The 26,783-nt window shown below is 34.5% G+C and overlaps 5 protein-coding genes across 5 annotated transcripts; 3 read left to right on the forward strand and 2 right to left on the reverse strand.

Annotated features, from left to right (window-relative positions):
• LOC104704888 lies at positions 26–2,353 on the reverse strand. The gene has a single exon (XM_010420901.2). The coding sequence runs from the start codon at positions 2,351–2,353 to the stop codon at positions 26–28; it is 2,328 nt and encodes a 775-aa protein (XP_010419203.2).
• On the forward strand, positions 5,820–9,393 carry LOC104704889 (probable arabinosyltransferase ARAD1). Its single transcript, XM_010420902.1, has 3 exons — positions 5,820–6,004; positions 8,106–8,649; positions 8,743–9,393. Exons 1-3 carry the CDS (start codon positions 5,820–5,822, stop codon positions 9,271–9,273), a joined length of 1,260 nt encoding a protein of 419 aa, XP_010419204.1. The 3' UTR covers positions 9,274–9,393.
• On the reverse strand, positions 9,494–12,923 carry LOC104702196 (protein IQ-DOMAIN 31-like). The gene is made up of 7 exons (XM_019227825.1): positions 12,753–12,923; positions 12,110–12,212; positions 11,715–12,014; positions 11,412–11,615; positions 11,176–11,250; positions 9,967–11,035; positions 9,494–9,810 (listed from the first exon to the last, which is right to left on the reverse strand). The coding sequence occupies exons 2-6, from the start codon at positions 12,188–12,190 to the stop codon at positions 10,124–10,126; spliced, it is 1,572 nt and encodes a 523-aa protein (XP_019083370.1). The 5' UTR covers positions 12,191–12,212; positions 12,753–12,923; the 3' UTR covers positions 9,494–9,810; positions 9,967–10,123.
• Positions 13,451–15,340, forward strand: LOC104702197 (nuclear ribonuclease Z). Its single transcript, XM_010418023.2, has 8 exons — positions 13,451–13,813; positions 13,985–14,147; positions 14,230–14,300; positions 14,396–14,491; positions 14,571–14,684; positions 14,814–14,882; positions 14,970–15,044; positions 15,143–15,340. Exons 1-8 carry the CDS (start codon positions 13,634–13,636, stop codon positions 15,215–15,217), a joined length of 843 nt encoding a protein of 280 aa, XP_010416325.1. The 5' UTR covers positions 13,451–13,633; the 3' UTR covers positions 15,218–15,340.
• LOC104702198 (isochorismate synthase 1, chloroplastic) lies at positions 20,623–24,993 on the forward strand. Its single transcript, XM_010418024.2, has 13 exons — positions 20,623–20,870; positions 20,977–21,165; positions 22,313–22,678; positions 22,787–23,050; positions 23,150–23,224; positions 23,321–23,389; positions 23,501–23,619; positions 23,721–23,778; positions 23,871–23,981; positions 24,095–24,179; positions 24,286–24,383; positions 24,511–24,603; positions 24,697–24,993. The coding sequence occupies exons 1-13, from the start codon at positions 20,751–20,753 to the stop codon at positions 24,748–24,750; spliced, it is 1,701 nt and encodes a 566-aa protein (XP_010416326.1). The 5' UTR covers positions 20,623–20,750; the 3' UTR covers positions 24,751–24,993.

Consider the following 26,783-nt stretch of genomic DNA (forward strand, 5'->3'; position numbering starts at 1 on the left):
AAATACTTCAAATGAAATAAAGTAGTTAACCGGTTAGACCGGGTACAGAGGAGAAACTAAAGAGACTTGATTTTGCTAAGTCGTGTGCAACACAATTATCTTTTCGTGAGACAAAACGAAATTGAGCGTCTTCAAAGTCCGATGATAGAAGGAGGATATCATGAAGAATCCCATGGAGTTCCGTTTGAGGAGCTGCCGAATTGATTGCTTTGATCACCTGTAAGGAGTCTGAAGCTAGAGAGAATTTTGTAATACCGATATCTTTGGCATGGAGGATAGCTTGGTGGATGGCCATCGCTTCAGCCATGAGGGCCGATCGTACATGTCTGGCGGATGATTGTCGACGGAGATCTGTTTGGGATCCAGGGTAAGAGATAGCCCATCCAAAGCCAGCATCCTGAGTGTCACTTCGCCAGGCCACATCAGTGAAGATGGTGGTCAGATCTGGATCCGCCAAAGGTCGTGGTACTGAGGGATTCACCCGGGTTGTTGAGGGCTTTACGAGTTGAGCTGCACTCCATTCCTTTGCCTGAACAATTGCAGTCGTGAGGGTCTCTGCTGCTGAGATCTGACGGTCTTCGAAGAGTTTCTTATTCCTTGATGTCCAGAGGTGCCAGAGGATCCATGGTGCAAGCGGAGTCTCCCCCAATCCCACTGGGGGCAGGGAGATTTGGCGTTGAAGGGTTTCTATTCCATGAAATAGAGAAGAGATTCGCGAGGGTATAAAAGGGTTCTTGAAAGGAGTCAAGCTCCAAACTTGTGTAGCAAAGGGGCATTGAAAGAAGAGGTGGAGGGTTGACTCCTCTTGGTTGCAGTGGATGCAGGCCGCCGATTCAATTCCACGGGTCCGAAGGTTTTGTCCCACAGGTAGAGCTTCTCTCAACATTTTCCACAAGTGGAACTTTAGTTTCGGGGAGCTTTTGATATTCCACACATTGGATGTCCAACTAAACTCTTCTATATGACAGGTTTGTTTGATCATTGCAGCGGTGTCTTTGGTGGCTTCAAAATAGCCAGACTTTGAGCTATATTCACCAGATGTCGAGGATAGCCAGATAAGTTTGTCTCTTGCTCCCATTGTACTTGGCCTGATCGCTATGATTTCATTCTGATATTCAGGAATTATCTCTGATATCTTTTCCAGGTTCCATGATTGAGTTGCGGGGATCCAGAGATCCGCAACCCGAAGAGACTGGTCTTCCTTGTTTGGTGGTCCCATAGGAGCTTTTTGTTCTGAAAAGGATAACCAGTGGTCATACCACACACTGGTGTCTTTTCCATCGCCTATAACCTTGCCAGTGTTTCCTTGGATAAGGTCTCTTCCTGCACAGATCCCTCGCCAGCCATGGGATGCAGCATTAGGGACATTACAAGTTAGGAATGACGAATGTTTGCAGTATTTTCCCAAGAGGGTTCGTGCCAGGAGGCAAGTTGGATTTGTGAGGATTCGCCAGCTCACTTTCGCTAGGAGGGCGTCATTGAAACGTTGGATATCTCGAAAGCCAAGACCCCCATCTCGTTTCGATAGTGTAAGTTTGTCCCATGAGACCCAAACCATCTTCTTTTTCCCATCATTTGCATCCCACCAAAAGCGTGTTAGAGCTGACTTGATCCGTTTACACAGGGATACAGGGATCTTGAAACACGACATTGTATATGTGGGCATTGCCGCTAGGACCGAAGTCAGGAGTGTAGTTTTACCAGCAGCAGAAAGAAACCGGGATGAACAGCTAAGTGCTCTTTGTCTGATCCTGTCGATTATACCATTAAACAAATCCTCTTTCTTTTTCCCAAAGAGCTCTGGAAGTCCTAAATACTTGCCAAGGCCTCCTTCTTTTTGAATGTTGAGGAGGTGTTTTGTAGCGTCTTTGAGTGGTCTCGGGGTTTTTCTTGAAAATGTGATGGCTGATTTCTGTTTATTAATCATTTGCCGTGACGCCTGTCCGTATTTTTCGAGAATTTTGGTGAGCTCTACACAGCTTGTTTCGTTTGCCCTGCAGAAGAACATGGTGTCCTCTGCGAAGAGGAGATGAGTGATTCTGGGGCACCCTTTGGCGACTCGAATGCCTGTGAGCCGACCTGCTGCCTGAGCTTTTGTGCAGATACCAGAGAGAACCTCCGTACAGAGGATGAACAGGTATGGTGACAAAGGGTCACCCTGACGGATGCCTCGCTGCGGGAGAACTGAACCTTGGACAGAATTATTGAGAAGGAAAGAGTAAGAGACTGAAAAAACGCACTGCATTATCCAGTTTGTCCATGTAGGGTGAAAACCCATTCTTTCCAAAACATGTCGTATGAAGCTCCATTCAATGCGGTCATAGGCCTTGCTCATGTCAGTCTTGACTGCCATGAAGCATTTCTGTTGAGCTCCCGAGTTCTTTAGGTAATGAAGGATTTCATGTGTGATTAACACATTGTCTGAAATAGCTCTTTGGGGAACAAAAGCAGACTGATTTTCTGAGATGATATCTTGTAGGAGGGGTTGGAGTCGCAGAGATAGCAGCCAGAAGTGGAGAATGTACTCACAATTCATGCACTTCCAAATTGCCTACACTATTTTCCTCCTTAGTTTTGTGCATTTCTACGGGGACAGCTCCATTCGTATCCGGTTTACCTTCAGCCCGCTCTATATCCTTTGTACTTTAATCGAAGTGGTACTAAAAAAACTTGATCCATCCGACAAGTTTCTGGCCAGATTTGTCGAATTTTTAAGCCATTTTAGTGGAGCTATTACTATCGGTACGGCGACCATAGAATGTAATGTCTTATTTTGTTGTGTTGGTATACCATGGATTTCGTTTGTCTTGATACTCTTTGAATATCAAGACTGGGACATAAGAGACACAGGCTCCGATCCCGATGAGGAAAGCTAAGATAAATCCCAATTTATGCTTGTGTTGTGTTATTATATATGATCACCATCTTCGTTTTAAGCATAATTTATAAGCTTTTGTTTGTCTTTCTTGGACTATTATGGCTTTCCTAGCTAGTCTAATTTACCTATCTGTTGTATCCTCATGGTGGATTGATATAACTAAATGAAATAATGTTTTCCGTAAGCTCAATTTGCTTTAGCTGTGAATAATTATATTTCCAAAAGATTCTTACTTTGAATTCTTTCGGGACAAATAGTTTAATATGATATTTCATAGTATTATTTTTCTGATTCAGTAATGAAATTAGGCAATTTTAATATTATTTAACTTCACTTTATTTTTAGCCAGAAAATTTTAAAAATGAAATTTCTTATTCATTAAATAAAATCTGATTTATCCTTTAATTATACAAGTTTAATAATGAAATTTCAAATTCATATCCGGTTAAAGTGAAATTTTTATTAATTTACAATCAAAATCAGAAAAAATAATTGATCACTTATATTGAAATCTGTATATATATATATCATTAAATTTATATATATTCAATATATACAAATTTGTATATGATCGATAAAAATTAAAATTGGTGATCAGTTTATTTTTCTGATTTTGAATGTAAATTAATACAATATGTGTCAATGTAGGATAAATTACTAAAGCTCCGATTGGTTACGGTTGTTACTTATGGCTTTAAAGACTTTAACTTTAAAATTTTAGTTGTAGAGAATTTGGTTGTAGATGCTTTGACTGTAGAAACTTTAACTGTTAAAATTTGATTGGTAACAAATACTTTTAAAACTGAAGCTGTTACTTTTATTATTATAATATATTAAAATGATGATAATGAAAATAAAAATAATTATTATTGAAATGGATCTTAAAAGAAAAAAAAATATAAGAATAATTAATATGTAAAAATAATTTATGTAAAATTTATATATAAACTTTTGGAGATCTTTTAAGTATAATGGGGAGAGAAAAAAATAAATTTTATTATTTGTTTAGTTATATAGCCTAGCTTTAAAAATTTGAGAAAATAAAAAAGGAAAAAAAAAGTGACTTACAAAGCTTTTAAAAAAATAAAAGTAAAAAAAGTTTGATTGACAAATAAATGGCTGTGAAGACTTTAATTTTTTTTTAAAGTCTTAAAAGTTTTTTACCAATCATAGCCTAAATCTATCATCTAGGCTATAACTTTAATCTTTTACTTATGTGATTCATTAAGTGCCAAAATGTGATTATTTCTCTAATCTTTCACATTTGCATTTATTTTTTAATTTATTTTTTATTTTATTTTTATTTTTTATTATTATTATTATTTTTTTGAAAAAAAAAACTTTCATTTCATTACCAAGTGATACAACCAGTGCCTCCAATAAAGAGTAGCACCTACACAAATGAAAAGGTACAAAACATCAAACTTAATGAAACACGCTGAACCAAGTGATCAAAAGTGTTGGAGCTGGTGGGACAATCCTCTGCTTTAAAGTCAAAGGACCCAAGTGGAGCCTTAAATTTGTCTTGATCTCCTGAAGTACAAGTGAGGCTGGTCTAGAGGTATCGGAGTGGAGCCGGGAATTGCGTTCTCTCCAAATAGCATACATGGAAGCCTGGTACGCCAATCGGATAATGAAAGCCACATTTTTATCTCTAGAGGGATTTCTCAACCATCTAGCTCTCGTGTCGAAATCTGTAGGAGAAGATACCTGAGCTTTAAGAGTGAAGTGTCTCCATATCTCATCTGCATAGGAGCACGCAAAAAAGAGATGTTGGCGAGACTCGTCATGAGCATTGCACAAAAGACAAACCGAGGGAACAGAAAAACCCCATCGCACCAGACGATCCCGGGTATGAGGCCTATGACGCGAGATAACCCAGGCAAGAAAAGTGTGCTTTGGGATTCTTCCCTTGATCCAAACCGAGTCATACCAGTCCACCTTATTTTCTGATGGATATAAATAGCTCCAAGTTGCTGCTGTTGAGAATGAATCCGAGTCTTGAGCATCTCCAACTTGCCACAAATACCGATCATCCTCAATTTCCACCTGGGTAGAGACTGAAGGAGGAGGGTGTGGAAGACAGGATTGTAGTAACTGAATTGTGGGACTCCGACTTCTACTAGACGAGAGCCACCATTGACCTTGAATTACTGCATCAGCTACAGCCGCATGTAAAGGAAGACCAGAAACTCTGGGTTCTAAGTCACCCGTGATATCTATCAATGGCCCCAGAGAAGTCCAATTATCTGTCCAGAATTTGCAAGTTATTCCTGAGCCAACTTCACACACTACAAACGGCCTTGCAAGTGGTCTTAGCTTATAGAGATTCCGCCAAATCCAGCTCCCTGCTGCACTGCTATTGACCTCCCAAAAACTGTGCCTGCCTATTAAATGCATCCTGACCCAAGAAACCCACAGAGAACTGCCCTTTGCAAATATAAGCCAAATCAACTTCAGAGCCAAGACTTTATTCCAGTTCACAAGGCGTTTCAACCCCAATCCTCCACTTTCCTTCGTTGTGCACACTGACTCCCAGCTAACTCTTGCACTCCGAGCTGAATTTGTAGAATCCTTCCAAAGAAAAGCTCCACACATCGACTCGAGCTCCTCCATAAATCCATTAGGGAGAATGAATATAGAGGCCCAGAAGGTGATAGTTGAATAGATGACAGACTTTATTTCCTTAAATCACAAGTATTTTCATGTATATATACTAGCGATAGGAATTGTGGTGAATGATGAATCGATCGAGATTACATCATGGCAAAGAGTGATTCTAGACTGAGGAAACACAGACGATACCATGGAGTTCTAAGTTTGTAAGTTTTTTCGTTAGTCAATTCTTAATTTACTCTGTGTGTGTTTTTTTTTCTTTAATTTATTGTTATAATAATAATAAAACTTAATCGGATTTTAACTTTTTTTTGGTCACGGTAGGATGGCGTCGAGATTATTTTCACCCATCATGCACACTTGCATAATCTCTTCACTTGTTCTAATGACTGCATGGAAGTTTGATAATGGGTACGGTTACGAAGGGTTATTTGTCGTTCCATTCTACATCTTTGCCACTATAGCAGAAGTGGCAGCTAAAATCCTCAATCCATCCGACGAGGAGGTAGGGTACATGGCCTCAAGTCTCAGCCATCTTGTGGGAGGTTATGTCATCTATTTTATGAGCTTGGTTGTGGAAGGATTCCTTTTCTAATTGGTGTTCTATGCGCTATAATTGTCACGAAACTCTTTTCATATTCTTTTGATTTCTCTGTTTGAAATTGTTAAACCAACTCTTGGGATATTTGGTTTATATTAATATTTAAATTATAAGTAATAAATATGTAATGAATAAATATTTGAAATAGTAATTTTTAATGCAACAAAATTTGACAAAAAAAACATTGTTTAGGTGGATGATGATGTGGAGGAAGGAAAAAAGAGAAAATTTAACTTTATATGTATAGATCCCTATATATTTAATTTTGATGGGTTTAGATATGTTTTGGTTTGTCTAAAAAAAAAAAAAAGATATTTTTCGGTTCAACTAATATAATTGAGAATCAACATAGAACCAAAATTTATTTGGGTTTGGTTATAATTAAATGTTTTTTTATATCATAACTATTCGATATACACAAAAACTTTGGTTCTGTTAAATCAACTTTTGTTTAGTTTTAATCAAAAACTAACCCTTCGTTAGTGTACCAATTATTCAATGGGTACACATACAAATTCTCAATTTTAATTTTTATTGATCACATACAAATTTGTATATATTGAATATATATATATATATATATAATTTTTTTAATAATATATATACAGATTTCAATATAAGTGATCAATTATTTTTTTCTGATTTTGATTGTAAATTAATAAAGATTTCACTTTAACCGGATATGAATTTGAGATTTCATTATTAAACTTGTGTAATTAAAGAATAAATCAGATTTCCTTTAATAAATAAGAAATTTCCTAATTAAAATTTTCTGGCTAAAAATAAAATTGTCGAATAATATTAAAGTGAAATCCATCCGACAAGTTTTTGGGCAGATTTGTCGAATTTTTAAGCCATTTTAGTGGAGCTATCACTATCGGTACGGCGACCATAGATTGTTTGTTGTGTTGGTATACCATGGATTTCGTTTGTCTTGATACTCTTTGAATGTCTTGCTACTGATCAAGACTGGAACATAAGAGACACAGGCTCCGATCCCCATGAGGAAAAGCTAAGATAAATCCTAATTTATGCTTGTGTTGTGTTATTATATATGATCACCATCTTCGTTTTAAGCATAATTTATAAGCTTTTGTTTGTCTTTCTTGGACTATTATGGCTTTCCTAGCTAGTCTAATTTACCTATCTGTTGTATCCTCATGGTGGATTGATATAACTAAATGAAATAATAAGCTCGATTTGCTTTAGCTGTGAATAAATTATATTTCCAAAAGATTCTTACTTTGAATTCTTTCGGGACAAATAGTTTTTTCTTTTTCTTTTGATATAAACAGGGACAAATAGTTTATTTTCTAAGTTTATATGAAATAATAACTCTAATAAAACTCTGTAAATTTGGAGTTTTCCCAAAAGTGGTGTATATTATTACATCGGAAGTGCAGTGAACTGAGGAAAGGGGTCTGGGGACTAAACAATGAGTAATCATCTCAAAAGTCCTTATTAAAATTTGAAGAAATCTGAAGATCGCAGAAAAATGCAAATTGCATTATTCACCTCAGTATACGCAGAAAAATACAAAAAAAAAATACAAATAAAAGTCAATCGCTTGAGAAATCTGAAGATCCTAAAGACCAAATCTTGTAACTCCAAGTCCTCTCTAAAATTCTTAGTATTATATCAGCCAAGAAGAGAAGAGTGAAAGATTCATTAAACTCTCTGCTCTTCATCGATGATGGTCGAAAGCTGAAACCTTTTTTTTTTTTTTTTTTTTTTTTTTTTTTAACGTATGACTTAATATTTAAATTATTAATACAGATAATTCATGAATATACTTTCTTTATTTTTTTATTTTTTTAAAAAACCTTAAAGCAAAATACTGAAATAGAAACTATCTGTCTCTATAGAGCTTTCATCAAATATTCATGTGCAATATATTGCACAAGAAGGGGGTGATAACATCTTAAATATTAGAAGGCAGAGATCTGTGTCTCGCAAATATTAGGATTAAATCTTTATTTTTTATTTTTTATATTATTAAATAAATAAAAGACATCCCAGGAAGTTGTGGGATGGGAATGCTCTTANTGGGTTAAATCGGCAACACAGTGTAGAGTATTGGCTTACACTTGATCTATTAGCTTCAGAGACACTTGAAATCAATCGACCATGTAGTGCAGTTAGAGTGAAGAACTCGGTTGAAGCTGACATTGTTTTTGTCCCCTTCTTTGCTTCCTTGAGTTACAATCGGAAATCTAAGCTCCGTGGGAACGAAACCGTTAGTGTTGATAGATTGTTGCAGGAGAGATTAGTTGAGTTCTTGAAAAATCAAGATGAGTGGAAAAGATTTGATGGGAAAGATCATTTGATTGTAGCTCACCATCCAAACAGTTTGCTCTATGCAAGAAACTTGCTTGGGTCCGCAATGTTTATTCTCTCGGATTTTGGAAGGTACCCTTCTGCGATTGCCAATCTTGAGAAAGACATCATTGCGCCTTACTTGCACGTTGTTAAGACTATCTCTAACAATGAGTCTGCTCCGTTTGAGAAGCGTCCTGTATTGGCATATTTCGAAGGAGCAATCTACAGAAAAGATGTAAGTGTGTTTTTGAGTTTTTCTTCTCTAAGTCTTATCAGTACTGTTACTGAGTATAAATAATCTCAACCATTAATTTTTTTTGTGTCTTAGGGTGGAAGTATTCGTCAAGAGCTGTATAACCTTCTTAAAGATGAGAAAGATGTTCACTTTGCATTTGGAACTGTAAGAGGGAACGGGACTAAACAAACTGGTAAAGGAATGGCTTCCTCGAAGTTTTGTCTCAATATCGCTGGTGACACTCCTTCCTCTAATCGTCTTTTCGATGCCATAGTGAGCCATTGTGTTCCTGTTATAATCAGTGATCAGATTGAGCTTCCGTTTGAAGATACTCTAGACTATTCGAGTTTCTCTGTGTTTGTGCATTCCACTGAAGCTGTAAAGAAAGGGGTTTTGGTGAATCTTCTCAGAGGGATTAGAGAGGATCAGTGGAAGAAGAAGTGGGAGAGACTGAAAGAGGTTGTTGAATGTTTTGAGTATCGGTTTCCTTCGCGTCCTGGAGATTCTGTGGATATGATTTGGTCAGCTGTTTCTCATAAGCTTTCTTCACTTCAGTTTGATGTTCATAGAAAGAATCGGTACCGTAGATCTGATATTTTTGATAGGAATCGATCAGAAATATGAACAGAACTACTTGAACAAAATCCATTTTCTCTTCATTCTTCATGTTTGTAATGTTTCGTGAATGGAAGATCATAGACCAGAATTCAGCTGATCTAATCTTTACTCTGTTGTAGTTTTGCCTGCGGCAACCTTAGAACTTAAACTTTTAGAAGGCCTCATCCAAAAAGATTGCGTTGTAAATGACGAAAGGATACCATTCTAAAATAATCACAGATTCATATAAAAAAAAAAGTTTAATATCTTCAAAGTAATGTACGATGAAAACCAGAATAAAAAAGAAGAAGATCCAAAAGCCTTGTGGAAGCAACATTATCAGCTCAGGAAAACACTCACATTTGCAGAAACGTAGGGCCAACGATAACACTTGGCCAACATAAACACACACACAATCACAGACTCATAATCTAAGCTTTTAAATAGATAGATGGTTGCATTCTCGTGTTGGGGTAACGTCCCTACTATAGAATCAAGAACGATAAAGGCTTCAACTTTCTGCAGCAATTTATCACCTCTTCCGTTCTGCTGGAGTTGTCTTGGCTGCAAAGTCAACAACACAGTCGAGAGTTAGTTAGATGTAAGAGGATGTGAAGTTTCTGGTAGTGATTTTCAGTAAGATCATCAGATAAAGCACTCAGGGAGATTTGGAGAATTTAGTTTGGTCTCATTAAGCATGTAATAGTTTTTGGCACTTACCGTTTCCTTCTCTGGAGGACAAAAGAGGTTTCTCCTTCTTATTCCCGCTTTTCTCACCTGAGTTTGTGAGTCTCGTTGTTCTTGGGGAATTAGAGGTGATCCTGCCATTGCCTGATGATGGTAGAGAATGACGTCTAGGAACAGTGGCTTTCTCAGTTCAATCTTGCTCAGCAGACTTTGGTGAGCCTTGTAGCCTCAGCTTTGCTTTTGCAGATTTAGTTGCTTGCATATAGCTTGGGATTGATGGGCTGGTCTGACTGTGCCCATTACTCTCTTCACGCTCGGTCTTGCTAGTAGCTGAACCCTTTTTCCTGGATTTCTGGTTCTCCTTCCCAGCTGAATTCTCTTTATTCTTTGGTTTGGGAGACCGTTCTTCTTTGGTATCCTTTTCTATTGAGGCTTTTTCCTCCGCCATGGCTCTTTCGTTGCTGTCAATTTGGTTGACCAGTGATGAATCACGAGCTTCATTATTTTCTAATGGTGCAGGAGTATGTACTTCCACCTCAGGAACATGTACCTCCTCCTCAGGCTGTTCAGGCATTTCTTGGTTTTTCTTTTGGTCACATACATTCACAGGTTCTTCTGCAGTATGTACCAGCGGATATGATGATTCAGTTATCTTCTCCACGCCAAGCTTTGGCTTCTCGACTTCCCTATGAGGGGATCGTTGAGGTTGGATAGAGCTCTCAACTACAGGATTATGTACCTTCCTCAAGCTACGTTTAACTTTTTCAAGTTCAATCTGAGGATCTTCAACAGCGGGTGGCTCTATTGACTGGCTTGAAACTTTCCGGAAACTTCGTTTGGGTTTCTCAAACTCAAAAGATGTCTGTACTGAGGAACTTTCCAAGCTTGCAGCAGGAACTTTACGGACACTCTTCTTGGGTTTAGCAGATTCAGCCTCGACTAAAAGCTTGTTCTGAGGTTTTCTGCCTATTGTTTTCTTCGGTTGAGGAACTGGTTTCCAGAAGCATGAGGCTGACCAGTTCTCTAACCAGATCAAGTTTGAGTGTGGATTAGATGAATCATAGGCGTGTACAGGTATCACTTTTGGTGATGAAGCGAGAAGCTGCAAGCACAATTATCCATCAAGATTTTAAAATAAAGTAGAGAGACTCTATAACACAAGGTAGAAATTGTATACAAACTTGGCTCCTTATCTGTTTCTCCTAATTTCATTACAATAAATAGCTCTATAGAGAAGCGTACCTTCAGAGCAAAAGCATTGGATGTAAGTTTCTTGATTCCAAGGTAAGCATCTGTAGGGTTTGCAAGCTTGTTCCCCTGATAAATCAAAAATCCAGTTTTAATTTGATGAGAGAATAAACATATTTCTCGACCAATCCAAACTACAATATTATCCCGCACTAAGTTCGTATTTAAGGGCCACAGTTCACAATTAGCAAGGGAACTTGAACTTACAAAGAAGCAAAAAGTATCATTACCTGAAGCAGCTGCAAACTGCATTTCCTAAGAACTTGAACTCCAATGTCAGACTTCCTGATCTCTCTTCCTCGAGCAAATGCTTGCAACCTGACAATTCCCATGACAGAGAAAAGAGTTGCAACAGCTTGTCTCCTAACCAGGTGACCACGGATAAGTGCTTGTAGCCTTATTATGCCTTTGAGTGCCCAAAACGCACGCCGAGCCTTCACACAATGAGCTCAGATCAGGATATACAGAAAAAAATACAAATAGCTGCAATCAAAAGAACCAAGCCTACAATCCAAAACAGCTGAAAACATTACCAAGTAACCTCTAAACGCAGCCTGAACAGACGTTGCTGCAATCTCTTGTTGGATTTTCTCTGCATCAGATAGAGAATCATCTTGAACAGGTGCAACAATTTGAGAATCTGTTGGTTTTTCCTCAGGAAGCTCAATTTCATCATCTGAGATCTCTTCAGGTTTCACATTTTGTGTCTCTAAGATACCACCGCTTCTATCAACGGTATTGGTGGCTGGAATTGCAAAAGAAGGAAGATCTGATACCACATCTGATTCTTCTACCTTAGCAGTAACCACTACCTCTTTTCCACTCAAAACTATCTGCGTGTTATAACAATAGTTAGAAAAACAACCAAAAAAATACAACTCATGTATTTGTTTAGACTAGCAATCATCACACACATAATAGTCATTACCTCTTTTCCTTTGGATCCACTAGATTTAGATGTTTTCTTACCAAGCAATACATTCTTTAACCACTTTGTAGACTTCCCCATGATGTATGGAATTCAAAAACACCTGCAACATTTACCAAGCTTATGATTACTACTACTACCAAATAATCAAAACGAAGACAATTTAACAATAAATAATTAGGTGAAGAGTAACATCATTTTGTTTAGAATCAACTCTAATAAATAAGCTTTGAAAAGATAAAACTTAAATCATTAACGAAATGGAAAGAATCAAGAAAGAACAACAATGATTACAAATTTTGGCAATTTAAATTACATGAAAAAAGAAAACAGGAATTGGAATTAATGATGTGCAAAAAAAAAAAAAAACCAGATCTGGAACTCACACTGTAAGCAAAATAACCCTAAGGACTCAAAATCTAACATTTCCAAAAATGAACAACAAACAAACAAAAAACACCAACAGAGTCAAACAACAAAACCAAAAACAGAGAGATCCCTCTAGAATCCAACACTACTTGAACAATGTCCTAAAAATTATCGGGTTTCCAAGTTCGAGTTAACCGTCCGGATCTCTCTTGTTCTTAAATCCGAGTCCGATTCAGACCAAAACAAAGGAGAAAACAATAAAAGAAATATATACCGTAGAAATCTAAAGCGGCGATGTGTTTTGTTAATTGAATGCTCCCATTAGCGTCTCACTCTCTCTCTCTCTTCCCGGAGCTGCTTGATGCTCTGAAAACTGTTCCTCTCTGGTGGTGGTATAGTTGTTTCAGTGACCAGAAGGAAAGAGAAAATATATAATTTTTGTTTTTTTTTTGGGTCCATTCTATATATATTTCTAATTTTAACCCAAAAAAAAAGTAAAGCGCATCTCAATAACTCTAATCTTACGCCGTTGATTTCCAGCCGGTCGATCATCTCCGAACAATTTAGTTTAACTAAAATTTACTTTTTACAGAAAAATTCGAAAGTGGGAAAAACATAAAAGAAGAGAGGAGAGCCATCCTTTTTTTTTTTTATAATAAAGCTGTGAAAACATTAAATGTGATTAGATTAGACAAATAAAAAGGTAATTATTAAAGTCATCTTAATTTAAAAAAAAAAAAACTAAAATATTAGAGATATTTTAATTGAAATTGCTCAGATTTTGTTTGTATTAGTAGTCGTCGTCGTCGTTGAGATTACTTCAAAAACAAGTGTGAGAAGAATGCTGCTACGTTGATCTGAAGCATTCGTGTGAATTTACTTCTGTACCCTTCCACTGTCGTTGAATACGAAAGACTAATCACTTTGTGCGAGTGGGGCACGTGGCTATTTAATTAGTGCTTTCCGCGCGCACGAATCAAACAGCTCCGTTAATGGGCCTAAGCCCAATCCAAAACTATTTGATCATATTTGGAAGAACAAAAAAACTTCTGTGAGACATTTCATCGAACACGTTGTGCTCAATTCTTGACGAGAGAGGTGAGAACGACGAACGCACAGGGAAAAAATCGATAAACCCTAAGGGACAGTAATGAGATGGAGAAGAAGGAAGCAATGCAAATCGAAGGTTACCCTATCGAGGGATTGTCGATTGGAGGGCACGAGACGTGTATCATATTCCCATCTCTTCGGATAGCTTTCGACATCGGTCGTTGCCCACATCGCGCTATTTCACAGGACTTCCTCTTTATCTCTCACTCTCACATGGATCACATCGTAAGTATAATTTTCTTCAACTTTCTTTGACTTTGAATTTTGAGAGCAATTTTGATAAACCCTTGTTGAGCCACCCTGTGTTTTATTATTATCATGAGCCCATCGCTCTGTTACTGTTACGGTGTCACATTCTCAAAATTGTAAGCTAAACTGTTAGTGTTGTTATGTTAGGGTGGATTGCCAATGTATGTTGCGACTAGAGGATTGTACAAAATGAAGCCTCCAACGATTATAGTCCCCAAATCGATTAAAGAAACTGTGGAGAGTTTGTTTGAGGTTCACAGAAAGTTAGATTCTTCAGAGCTAAAGCACAATCTTGTTGGCTTGGACATAGGTAATTTTTAACCTCTAGCATTCATTGCACCCCTATGATTTTGGGTTTTTTCTTTTAATCTTGGGAACTTCTTGGTGTGTAGGGGAGGAGTTTATTATAAGGAAAGATCTCAAAGTCAAAGCCTTTAAGACATACCATGTCATCCAAAGCCAGGTTTCTTTCATTAAAAAAAACCACTTGAGCTTTTTGGATATCTTAGCGTTTTGTGTCTTTGTTGAATTGTATGCTTTCGTGTGATCTTTTTGCAGGGTTATGTAGTGTATTCAACTAAATATAAGCTCAAGCAGGAGTATATTGGCCTATCTGGGAATGAAATTAAGAACTTGAAGGTTTCAGGTGTTGAGGTTTGTCTATCACAAAGTCAATAGGTTTGCAATGGTCTTTCCAATATATAAGCCTGGTTAATGATTTTGGATATTGTAGATAACAAACAGCATAACAACTCCTGAAGTCGCTTTTACGGGAGATACAACGTCGGATTTTGTAGTTGATGAAAACAATGATGATGTTCTCAAGGCAAAGGTTCTCGTCATGGAGGTGAATATTTTGCTGCTGATATGAATTAGGACAATGTGCATGAATCTTAATGATATTCTTTTTTCTGGTCCAAGTGTCATGGCTTTGTATTAAAGGGAAGCTGTGTTGTCTCTATTTACTCTTGTGCAGAGCACATTTCTTGATGATTCGGTATCCGTAGAGCATGCAAGAGATTATGGACATATCCATTTATCTGAGGTCAGGCTCCTCGTTTCTTTGAAATCCCTTGTTACTCTCTGTCTCTTGATGCTCATAAAAGTTTTTTTCTGGTTCTTCAAACTGCAGATAGTAAATCATGCTGAAAAGTTTGAAAACAAAGCAATCCTGCTGATCCACTTTTCGGCTCGGTATACTGTGAAGGTGTGTTTACTTTATCCAATCTGGTTATGGAACAGTAGAAATGTAGTTACTTTCTTCCTTGTAGTAGTGGGGTTAGTCATCTTTGAGATTTTTCGCAGGAAATCGAAGATGCCGTCTCTGCATTGCCTCCACCTCTAGAGGGACGTGTGTTTGCACTAACACGAGGATTCTAAACAAGAACAGTCACTTCTTGTAGGTTTTACACACTTATGTTTGTGTTGGCCAAGTTTTTGTATTGCACATGTAAACGTTGTATTCTCTTGTTGAAAATTTAAAATTTCTTCTATCCCGATGAATTAGAAGTAAAAAATACAGAGTGCATCCGATGACAACAAGATCAGATATACAGAGAAAATCTCACTGTTTCTTTGCAACAACATTGCTATGTAAATCAAAGTATGGTGCATGATCAATCATTGAGTTCACAATCAAGGTTTCTTCTACAAGAGGGCCCAGAGGTCTCAAAACAGGGTATAAGAATAAGACAGATTAAGCCCACGATGGCTTGTGGGATTGGCAGTTTTTTTTCCTGCAGATTAGCCGACTAATGTTTTTCTTTTATATCACAAAATCAATTATCTATAAATAAATACATATATATATATATATATATATAATAGCATGTGGTGATTTAATAGACCATTTTTATAAAATGAATACAAGATATTATGATTGATCGTGTCTCTGAAAAAAAATGTTGGTCTGATTTGCAGCTCCTGCCGCGTAAGGTAAGCTAATCAATCGCATTACCCATTTCTTTGTATTTTTTAATTCTGACCAGCGATCAAATGTTTGGGATTTAGACAACTTGTGTATTAGTTAAATGGACTAGTTATGTCCCAAGTTGTCTAACCATGTCTAGGGTTCAACCCTTTTACTCGTTCTCCTCCTTGTAATATAAGTCAATTGGCCTTACGTCTTAAGTTGTCAAATATATACTAGATTCAAAATTTTGGATTTTTTAATGAGTATGAATAATTTGAAATATAGGTTTAGTCGTAGAGTAATTATATCGTAACCCTATTTCCTAATTTTCTGCTAACTCTCATTTTATGTGTTTATGTTATTCTCCTTACTTTTTTGGTTCACCATCTGAAATTATTTTGACTGGTTCAAATGAGTCAAATCGTAAAAACAATGTTTACATACGAAATAAAATATGGATGTACACGAATATATTGCGTCCCATATTGGTTTAAATTTCGTAGGGTGTTCAATATTTTCTGGATCTTTATGGTCTGTTTATGTAAAAGTAGTCCATTTAAAATAAAATAACCATTTTTGTTTTTGATCATAGAATTTTTGGACTTTGAACAATCAAACTAAAGATTAAAACAAATGAATAATTTTTGCAAGTAGAATTATCTTTCGTAAGAAGTAATAACTCAAAACTCCAGATATATACTCCTAGCAATATATTATGCATCCTTGTCACAAAAAAAAAACTTATCCATGCTTTGGCACACACAATATATATATATATATATATATCTTATTATATAAAGTTGAGTTTTGAAAGTTAGCCATTAACAGGATTTTGACATGTGTCAAGTTATTAATCTGAGATTTTGAAAATACAAAAGTTAATATTTAATAAAATATATTTGAGATTATGACAAAAAACAAAAAATTATTTAAAACAATATTGATAATGTAAAAAGATAATTATGAAAATTACAAAAATTAAACAGTTTAAAAAATAATAATTATAAGAAGATTCTATATTTCATTAAATTCGAAATTATAAAATTATTTATTTATTTTTAAATTTGAATTTATTAATTCAACAAAAAATGAAAAAGGGATTAAGGAAAATGTACAATTAATTATTAATTCTAAAAAATGTAAATATTCACTTCTATATAAATATAGACCGTCTCACATTATTTATCTAACTGAAAAATTTATTCAAAAACACTGCTTTAAACTTTGTTTTATTGATAAAAAAAGTTTTAATGGGAAAGTAAATTTTCCTTATTTTTTCAACCAAAACTTTCTCCTACTTTTTTTTTCAGTTTGGAATAGGTAGAATTAATACCTTGACCCTAAAAAAATGTAAGATTACTATATGCATCTTCTTTTTACAATACTATATTTTAAATATTATTGTAGTATTTTTAGATTGTTTTATTTAATTTATATTCTCATCTTTGATTTGAGATTCATATATTATCATGCTTATATTTTTCTTTTATTTTTTTTATTATGTCAAATTATGTTTTTTTCTAATTTCTCAACCTTGATTGGTTGGTCATAGACCTTTTTTTACGCAAACATAATTGTTACCATTCATTCAATCCCAAAGGAAGATAAAGAGTAAAACTTTATCAACAAACATAGATAGATAGATTAGAAAAACATAAACCGTTTTTGATAGATCCGTATGAGCTCGGAGACAGAGGCTACATCATGATGTGTCAAAGACACTTCCACGAATACATTGGGAAATTTAGCATTAGTTACTATCAAAAGATTTTGTGACGTTGAAAAAGGGTTTTTAGTTTTATTGGTTGCCACTTTGAGATAGCTAAAAGACGTAAACATGTTCTCTCCAAATATGAGGAGGCAACGCCAAGGTTCTCTATATGATGTAAGAGGTTGAACGCATGCAAGTTATCTCCCCAAGGGAGGAAGGCATAACCAAAGTTCTTTTTATGGTGGAAGAGTTTGGACGCAAGGCTCTTTCCATAAAGGAGGAGGGCGAAGCCGAGGTTCTCTCCATGGTTGGTCATACACTATTGTGATGATACATCATTGATTAGTATACTATGTAATATATTTTTTATTCGAGAAGTTTCTTGAACCAACAATTTTAGTGATTAAAGAAATTATGCAAAGTGAAAATAAATAGATATATAATAGTTGGCTTAATGATTTTATATAAATATTTTCCTAGGTGATGATAAAGAATATATTTGTAACATATAGTATACTTAGGTGTAAAAAAATATATTTTTGATGGTAACATACATCCAAAATTTGTAAATAGATATAAATCAGTGTATTATAGTAAAATATTTTTTTTATAAATATCATACAACAAATTTTGATATATTTTTATTAAATTTAATTTTATTTACAAAACTTTAAACCCGCACATCGGGCGGATCCTTATCTAGTATATATATATATATATACTCATGCAAGAATTTAATAAAATTGTTACTGGATTATATCGTTAGTAATTAAGAATTCGAATGGTTAATGCTAAATTGTTACCGTCAGTCGTCAGTACGTGAAAACAACAAATACTACCGTTAAACTTTTATATAGTGAATAAAATTGTACATTAGGTTATCTAAATTCAACTAACATTTTTCTAGTTATTTAATTAACCAAAACTAATTTCTAGTTAACAAAAGTGTTTAGTACACTGTACACTCAGATAGTCATATTTGCATAGTATAATACTATTTAAGATTTCGAACATAATGCAGAAAAATTCGTACTCGTAGCATCTACTACAACACACGTTCAAAGTCACGAATAACAATAAAACTATGTTCATGGTGACCGCGTCCAGCATTTTAAATTTTAAAAGTCGTACTATAATATCTCTAGGAACGTGTGTAGTAGCAGTTTATTCAGTTCTACGTCAGACAACGCTTGTTGAATTATGGATTCACTCGACTGGACTATTTGAAAGACTTCTTAAATTCTAAAATTTCTAATAGATAGCTCGATCGTGATGAAAATTAAATAAGAATTTGACTTCTAAATTAAGTCTAGTCTTTTAAAGTCTTAAGATATGTCGTTTTGACCACTTTGTTTCAATCCGACAAAAAATCTAAAAACAAAGAATAATCGTCTTCTCGAAAATTAACCGGTGAGCCATCGTAATCATCATATGTACACATGGAAATAAAATGTGTGTGTTCGGTTATTTCAGGGAAATTTTGGGGGAAATTGCTGTAGCTCTCCACTCTTCCACTCTGGTCTGATTGTATTTGACTCATAATGTAATGAAGAAAAATTAAATGGTTAGCGGTAAATGGCGATGATTCTGGAAGAGCCAAAGTGAGTTTCCCAGCAAAGAAGATACTCAAAGGAGTTGACTCCTCAAATAATGCAAATGTCTGACGTTCTTTTCAAATAGTATTGATTTTTCCTAATGTAGTTTACATCGGATACTAATACAAGTTTTGTAAATATAAATATAAACCATTGTTTCACAATGACTACTTATAAATTATAATACTTTGTATTCAAGTGATGTTTAAGATTTTTCATACATATTAATAAATTATTTAATTTTTTGCTTTTTAAAAAACTAAATCATCATTTATCATCTAATTAATTAAACAAAATTCAACCAATAATAAAATAATAAACAAAATATAATCAGTCAAAATAAAAATAAAAAACACTAATTAACTTTGCATTGAAAAATTGAAAACATCTATACAAATTTGATACAATTTTTTCTCATTGAAAACATCACTAAAACTGATATGGATGAAGTAATATTTAAGGATTGTTCTATTTCAGGAAAAATGATATCCATGTTCAGTGACCTTAATCACATATAAAAGTTTAATGCTGCAATATATGTATAAATCCAAATGATTTAAAAAAAAAAAAAAAAAACCTTAAAAACCGACGATGAACAAGAATTTTGTCTAGTATGATTCTAATATAGTACAAATAATAACATCATCATCATATGGTGCAGTCCACTTACATTTTGTCTTGATTAAAAGGACCCATATACTTACATTCTAAGTATTTATTTTGGTTAAACCGTAAACAAGTTATTGGTAGCATAATGGTTTATACTAATATTATTATTGTCATATATAGTCTCATCATCCTAACTGAAATCGGACAAAATTTTCAAAAGCTCATATGCTTTAAGAACCTTTTTTTTTTTGGTCAAAATGCTTTAAGAACCTTTTTTATTAGAAATAGTGTGGTATATCAAAAAGGCCATGGCCGGATTGTGAGCCTCCGTCCGGTTGGAGTGGCGTTGAGACGCCTATCATCATATTTCTTATAACATCCGACACGAGAGAGAACCGTTTTGCGTTAATCAAGACTTAAAAGAGAATCCAATGATCCATGCACTTGAGAATGTTGTCCATGCGTCATTAGCTAAAAGTCATTGATACTTGGTTTATGTAATTTTACAGTACCTCATTTCTAACAATTTGGAATTTTGAAGATATATCATGCATTAACACAAACGATCATGAAAATGAAGATCTTTGGTTGACAAGAAAAACAAAAAAACACAAACGATGAAATACATTAATTTTCAAAGAAAATATTTATCTATTTGGTTTCTAAAGTATTATAATTTGTTTTATCTTTTAAGTAATAGACCTATCAAATAACTGATTAAATGAATAATTAAAAACAAAATGTTAGACTAACTGTAGAAAATATTCTTTACGTAATTGACGAAAAAGTATAGATTGACAAAAAAAAAAAAAAAAAAAAAAAAAAAANCTTCTAAGTAGTTTACTGGAGAGAAATTCTGAGAAATTTAAAAATGTGAAAGGTGAACTGAATCTCCAAAATTAGTGGGGCCCAGCTACAAATCCATTGTATAAACCATCTCTATTTATATGATCGACCCATTCTTCAAATCCCTCTCTCAACTCAAACCCAAAACACAAAACAACAATCTCTCTACCATACTCTCTTCTTTGCTCCAAAAACAAAGCAATTTTTTAAAAAAAATCAACCAAAGAATTCATTTCTCCAATGGCGTCGCTTCAATTGTCTTCTCATTTTCTGGGCTCAAACACTAAAAAACACAGCTCCATTATTTCAATCTCTCATAATAATTACTCCCCAACTCCATTCACTAGATTCTCCCGCAAGGTTTTTTTTCCTGTTATCTCTGTTTTTTTTTTTGTTTCTTATCTGTTTTTATATAAGAGAACATTACAAAATTTTAACTCAATTGTTGGATAAATTAAATTTACAGAAGTACGAGTCATGTTCCATGTCTATGAATGGTTGTGAGGGAGATTTCAAGACGCCACTTGGTACAGTTGAGACAAGGACTATGACTCCTGTTTTATCTCCAGCGGCTGCCACTGACAAGCTTATCTCCGCCGTGTCTGAACTCAAATCCCAACCTCCTCCGTTTTCTTCCGGAGTCGTCCGTTTACAGGTACTACTACTAACATCCCATCCCTCTGTTTTTTTTTCTTTTTTGGTACGACATAATCCGATTTGCTCCAAAGTGAAAGAATGGGATCACGCCACGTGGTGCTTTTACATTGGCCTGTCCTGATATCGCTTCCCCTATAGCTTCGTCGTTCCCCAGACCCCAGCTTACCGTATCTTTGTGTTTGTGCCTAATCATTTTTTACGTGTATTTTTTAATACGAGCGCCTAGTGATTAAGTTAATTAAATACCACCTTTTTAAAAAAAAAATTATCGTACTACACGAACTGTTTTAAAACTACAGATTCGTATATTTTCCTTTTGAAACCTGCTCTTAATCAACCTTTTTTTTTTCTCGTAATCATTTAGAATTTAACTTTCTTGTAAAATAAAAGAAAAAAAATACATGATCATAATTCACATATCAAAGTGGTTCCTTATCTTTAAAAAGAATTGGGGTCGGTTGACAAAAGTCTTAACAGTAGTACTCACACTATTATCATAAATCGTTGTTGTTGTTGTTGCTTTTGTTTTGATCATTTTCTTTGTCAACCACATACATTTTAAATCATAAAGTATCACTACAAGATATATAGTATACAAGAAACCAATAAGATATGGTTATTAAAATTTTATTAATTCTTTATGAATCGGGTCGTACTAGATTCCGCTAGTCAATCGAACTATTAAATTGGACATTAAAATGAATCCTTTTCCATTTAGTCAATTTAAGGTAGACCAAGTTTTTAAAAAAATAATAATAATAATAGTCAATTTATCAAAACATTTTGAGGATAAAATTATTTTTTCCAGGAGAGATTAATTGACTGGTTATCAACCTTAATCAAATTTTAAATATTTTGAACTTAAATTTCTAACAATACTGAATCTGATTACAGTTGGAAGTTGGCTAAAGTTTTTTAGTGTTAACTTTAGTTTAGTGCATAGTAATTAGTAATGATTTTGCGTTGATGGATCCAAAAAAAAGAAGAGTAATGATTAGAAAACTATAGGCTCCACTTTGATGTAAAGGCGGCGATCACATACAGTCACTCCCACATTAACAATTTGTTTTTTTTTATATCTAAAAGTCGAATTTTCCCGCGCAATTCTGATTAAAAAACCCTAAAAAATTGGATTTGGGTTGCAGGTACCAATTGACCAGCAAATCGGAGCAATTGATTGGCTTCAAGGCCAGAATGAGATTCTGCCTCGCTGTTTCTTCTCTCGTCGCAGTGACGTCGGCCGTCCCGACCTTCTCCTCGATCTAGCCAGAGAGAACGGGAACGGTTCAGTTTCATCTGATCGTAATCTTGTGAGCGTTGCTGGGATCGGTTCTGCAGTGTTCTTCCGTGACCTTGATCCTTTCTCTCACGATGATTGGAGATCCATCCGAAGGTTTTTGTCTTCAAAGTCACCTCTGATTCGTGCCTATGGTGGTATGCGATTTGATCCTAATGGAAAGATTGCTGTGGAATGGGAACCTTTTGGTGCCTTTTACTTTTCAGTGCCTCAGGTATTTTTTTTTTTTTTTTTTTTTTTTAATTTAAGAGAATTTTTTTTGGAGTATGAGTTGTTGTTGTTGTTGTGTGACTGGGGCTGATTGATACACGTACGTGTACAGGTTGAGTTTAATGAGTTTGGGGGAAGTTCAATGTTAGCTGCAACTGTTGCTTGGGATGATGAACTCTCTTGGACACTAGAAAATGCTATTGAAGCACTTCAGGAGACTATGCTTCAGGTTTCTTCTGTTGTCATGAGGTTACGAAACAAATCTCTTGGAGTATCTGTTTTGAGCAAGAATCATGTTCCTACCAAAGGTGCTTATTTCCCTGCTGTAGAGAAGGCTTTGGAGATGATCAAGCTGAAAAGCTCTTCCCTTAACAAGGTTAGTTTAGATACCTGTGTTTCGTTTCTATTCTTTAAACAGTTATGTTTTTTTTTTTTGTTGTTGGTTAACTGATGTTTTTTCCGCTCGTGAAATCAGGTTGTGCTTGCTCGTAACAGCAGGATTATTACGGATACTGACATTGATCCCATTGCTTGGCTAGCACAGTTGCAGGTGTTTATCTATCTCTGTGATATTATATAGTAGTCAATTTTCAGATTAAAGCTATGTTTAGACTTGGATCTTACACTTATTATTATTGTGTGACAGAGCGAAGGACATGATGCATATCAGTTCTGTCTTCAACCACCAGGTGCACCAGCTTTTATTGGAAACACGGTAGGTTACAAGTAGTCTGTCGGAGACATTATTTGATTTTGTTTGTCTGGACCAAAGATGTGCACCTTTGTTGTTCCCTTCTAACCTGTGACATACATCTTTGTGAAACAGCCTGAGAGACTTTTCCAAAGGAATCAATTAGGTGTCTGCAGTGAAGCTTTGGCTGCAACTAGGCCTAGAGCTGCTTCGAGGGTGCGTGATATGGAGATTGAGCGTGACTTACTAACCAGGTCAATTTTTACTCTAGTGATTTGAACAATTATAGAATCGATTTCTCCAGTCTCCATTGAAATTTTCTGGTATACTGATGTGATTTTCTAAACTGTTGCAGTCCGAAAGACGACCTTGAATTCTCTATTGTACGAGAGAATATAAGAGAAAAGTTAAACGTAAGTTCAATCTTGATGTTCTGCAGCTTCAGTCCTTCCTTTCTTGGAAAATCCGTTTGATATATGTTTTCTTACTTCCTTCTCCTTTACAGGGTATCTGTGACAGAGTCGTTGTTAAGCCCCAAAAAACTGTGAGGAAGCTTGCAAGAGTGCAGCACCTATATTCTCAATTGGCAGGGAAACTTAGGAGGGAAGATGATGAGGTGAGATAAATAATCTTTGAATGATTTTCTATCTTTATGTTGCGAATGTAATCTCCACTCTCTTCATTGCTTTGAATTAGGTTTAACTCTTGTTCTTATATATCTATCTACAGTTTGAAATCTTGGCTGCTCTGCATCCAACTCCAGCTGTTTGTGGGCTTCCAGCAGAAGAAGCTAGGCTTTTGATTAAGGAAATAGGTAAATTATCTATCTGCCTTGGTTCAACTATCTCCTAGTACTATAAATGCTTATGCTTTCTTAGAGATTAACAATGGTGCTTACACAAATGTTTTGCTGCTTATAGAATCATTCGATAGAGGAATGTATGCTGGACCTGTCGGGTTTTTTGGTGGAGAGGAGAGTGAATTTGCAGTGGGGATCAGATCAGCTCTAGTCGAAAAGGTGAGCTTATTTGATCTCTCTCCCAATATAAAGAAGTACAGTTGCACTAAACTAAATCAAAGCAAAACTGATCATTGCGGTTTTGCTACAACTGTCAAATACTGAACTTTTATTTTTTAATTTACAGGGTCTTGGGGCGTTGATCTATGCGGGGACAGGGATAGTAGCAGGAAGCGATCCATCTTCAGAGTGGAATGAGCTTGATCTTAAGATATCTCAGGTACGAGTTTTTCTTATGTAAATTTGACATCACACTTCTTTGTTTCCAAAACCTTAAATATATTCCTTCTTTTTGTTGTTGTTGTTTTTGCAGTTCACCAAGTCAATTGAATATGAACCAAAAACAGCTCTGCATGCGATTAATTGAAGAAAGAGTACTTTGTTTGCATGGGGATGATGATGATGATTGATGGGGTTTTCACAATAGAAAGCAATGTTGTCTCTCTTGTAAATAAAAGGAATAATTAATTGCTTTTATCTGATTGTTAATGGGCTGAGCTCTTATTGGTTGTAACTAGGTGAGGCCGTTTACGATTGTTAATGAGCTTCTATAGTGTATTTCGTCGGAAGCTAATGTTCGATTATATGGAAAATGTGTTTTTTTTCTAAATCTTGGTATACTAAAAGGTAATAATAATGTGTTAGAAATAGTTGACAAAATAATAATACTAATATGTTAAAAATTAGAAGTTGCTAGTTATAACTTATACATATATAAAAATATATATGATTGTTAACTTATTCTCGAACACAATATTGATTTATGTTATTTGTACAGGGAATCTTGTGTTTGGTTCTAAGAGGTTTGGGATAATCATTTCCACATCTACACGCTCTTTGAAAAGAGGGCTCAAGTGATAAAGAAATGAAGATGTGAGAAAAAAAAAAAAAATACTATGACTTTAATGAAATTTCAATTTTGCGAAAACGGAGAATTTGAAAATGTGCAATACTGTTTGAAGAAGTATATATCCTTTTCATGTCCCATTTGACTATTTTGTAACTTTGTTGTTGTTCTTAACAAAGTCAAGTCGATATATTTAACACAATGATTACATTCATTTGATTATAGAGTTATGGGTAGTCCTTTATTCCAACATTTCAATTATTAATTAATTAATTTCTCTAATCATTTCACCAAAAAAAACAGATCGATATACATATATGAAAAAAAAAATCATTTTTGTGTGTCAATCTTCAGTTTCTAACGGAAATTCTTCCAATATTTTTATAATTTTTTTAACAAGTTGTGTGAAGTCATGCCAAACAATATTTTTTTGTCACATCAAAATCTTTGTTTATATGCATTCTTTATTGAATATTTCGAGAAACCACATAATATATACATCTCTGACCGTTCCAAAACTTTGTATTAAAGCCCATATCAAAGTTAAGGATAGTCCAAGCGGTGTTGTTATTCAAGAAATGTACAAAACTAGAGCATACAATCTTTCTAGAAATGTATATAGGAATCAATTATCAATCACTCAATCACTACGTGGACGTAGTTTTTCAAATGGTTTTTGGTTTAGTTTATTCAATGATCCATTTTTTAACCATTCAAAATTTTCAGAAAAGTGGATTTTCTAAAAAGATAAAAAAATATAAATTTTACTAGTTACTCGTTTCTTAACAAAATCAAAAATTTATCTCAAATCAATTTTTAAATCTTCAAACTTTCGGGATTCTATAGTTTTCAAGATCTGTATAATTGCAGGTCGCATATCCTTCATCTGAATAAATAAAAAAAAATTAACAGTAGTGACGAACCTAGATGACGGCGTAAACTCTTATATGGTACACATTTAAAATAACTGTTCATTTTTTTATACTCAAATTTAAATTTAAATTATTTTATTTAAAAATGACTATAATAAATAACTAAACAATTCTCACCAAAAAAAAACCAAACAATTTTTGTTGTTCGCTTCGACTTCGGTTATTGGTTCTAAATTGATCCCAAATATTAAAATTATTTTGGTTATGAACATTTGGGATCAATTTAAAATCTATTCTAGCCATTTTTAAAATAAAATATTTTAATTATTAATTTGAGTGAATTAAAAAAGGCATGGTTTTTTTTTATGACCAAAATATTTACACTTCACCGAATTGGTCTTTTACAACCGAACCGAAATAACTGACATCACAAACCGAATCAAATTGAAATTGTGTTTATGCAAATGGTAACGCAAATATTAATATTCCTTTATAGTTAGCATCACGATAATTTTCTTTAGTTAGTTTAAGAAACTACTTTTATTAAAATAACTATTTCATCCAAGAATTTTGCACTCAGATATGTGTTACTGTGTATGATGTGTAACGTAGTGGTCTCTAGGAACATTAAAAGTACCCTTTTTATAAGATGAAGAATTTTTTTTTTTTTTTTTTTTTTTT

This window comes from Camelina sativa, chromosome 7, assembly GCF_000633955.1.
Source record: "Camelina sativa cultivar DH55 chromosome 7, Cs, whole genome shotgun sequence".
Lineage (NCBI taxonomy): Eukaryota > Viridiplantae > Streptophyta > Magnoliopsida > Brassicales > Brassicaceae > Camelina > Camelina sativa.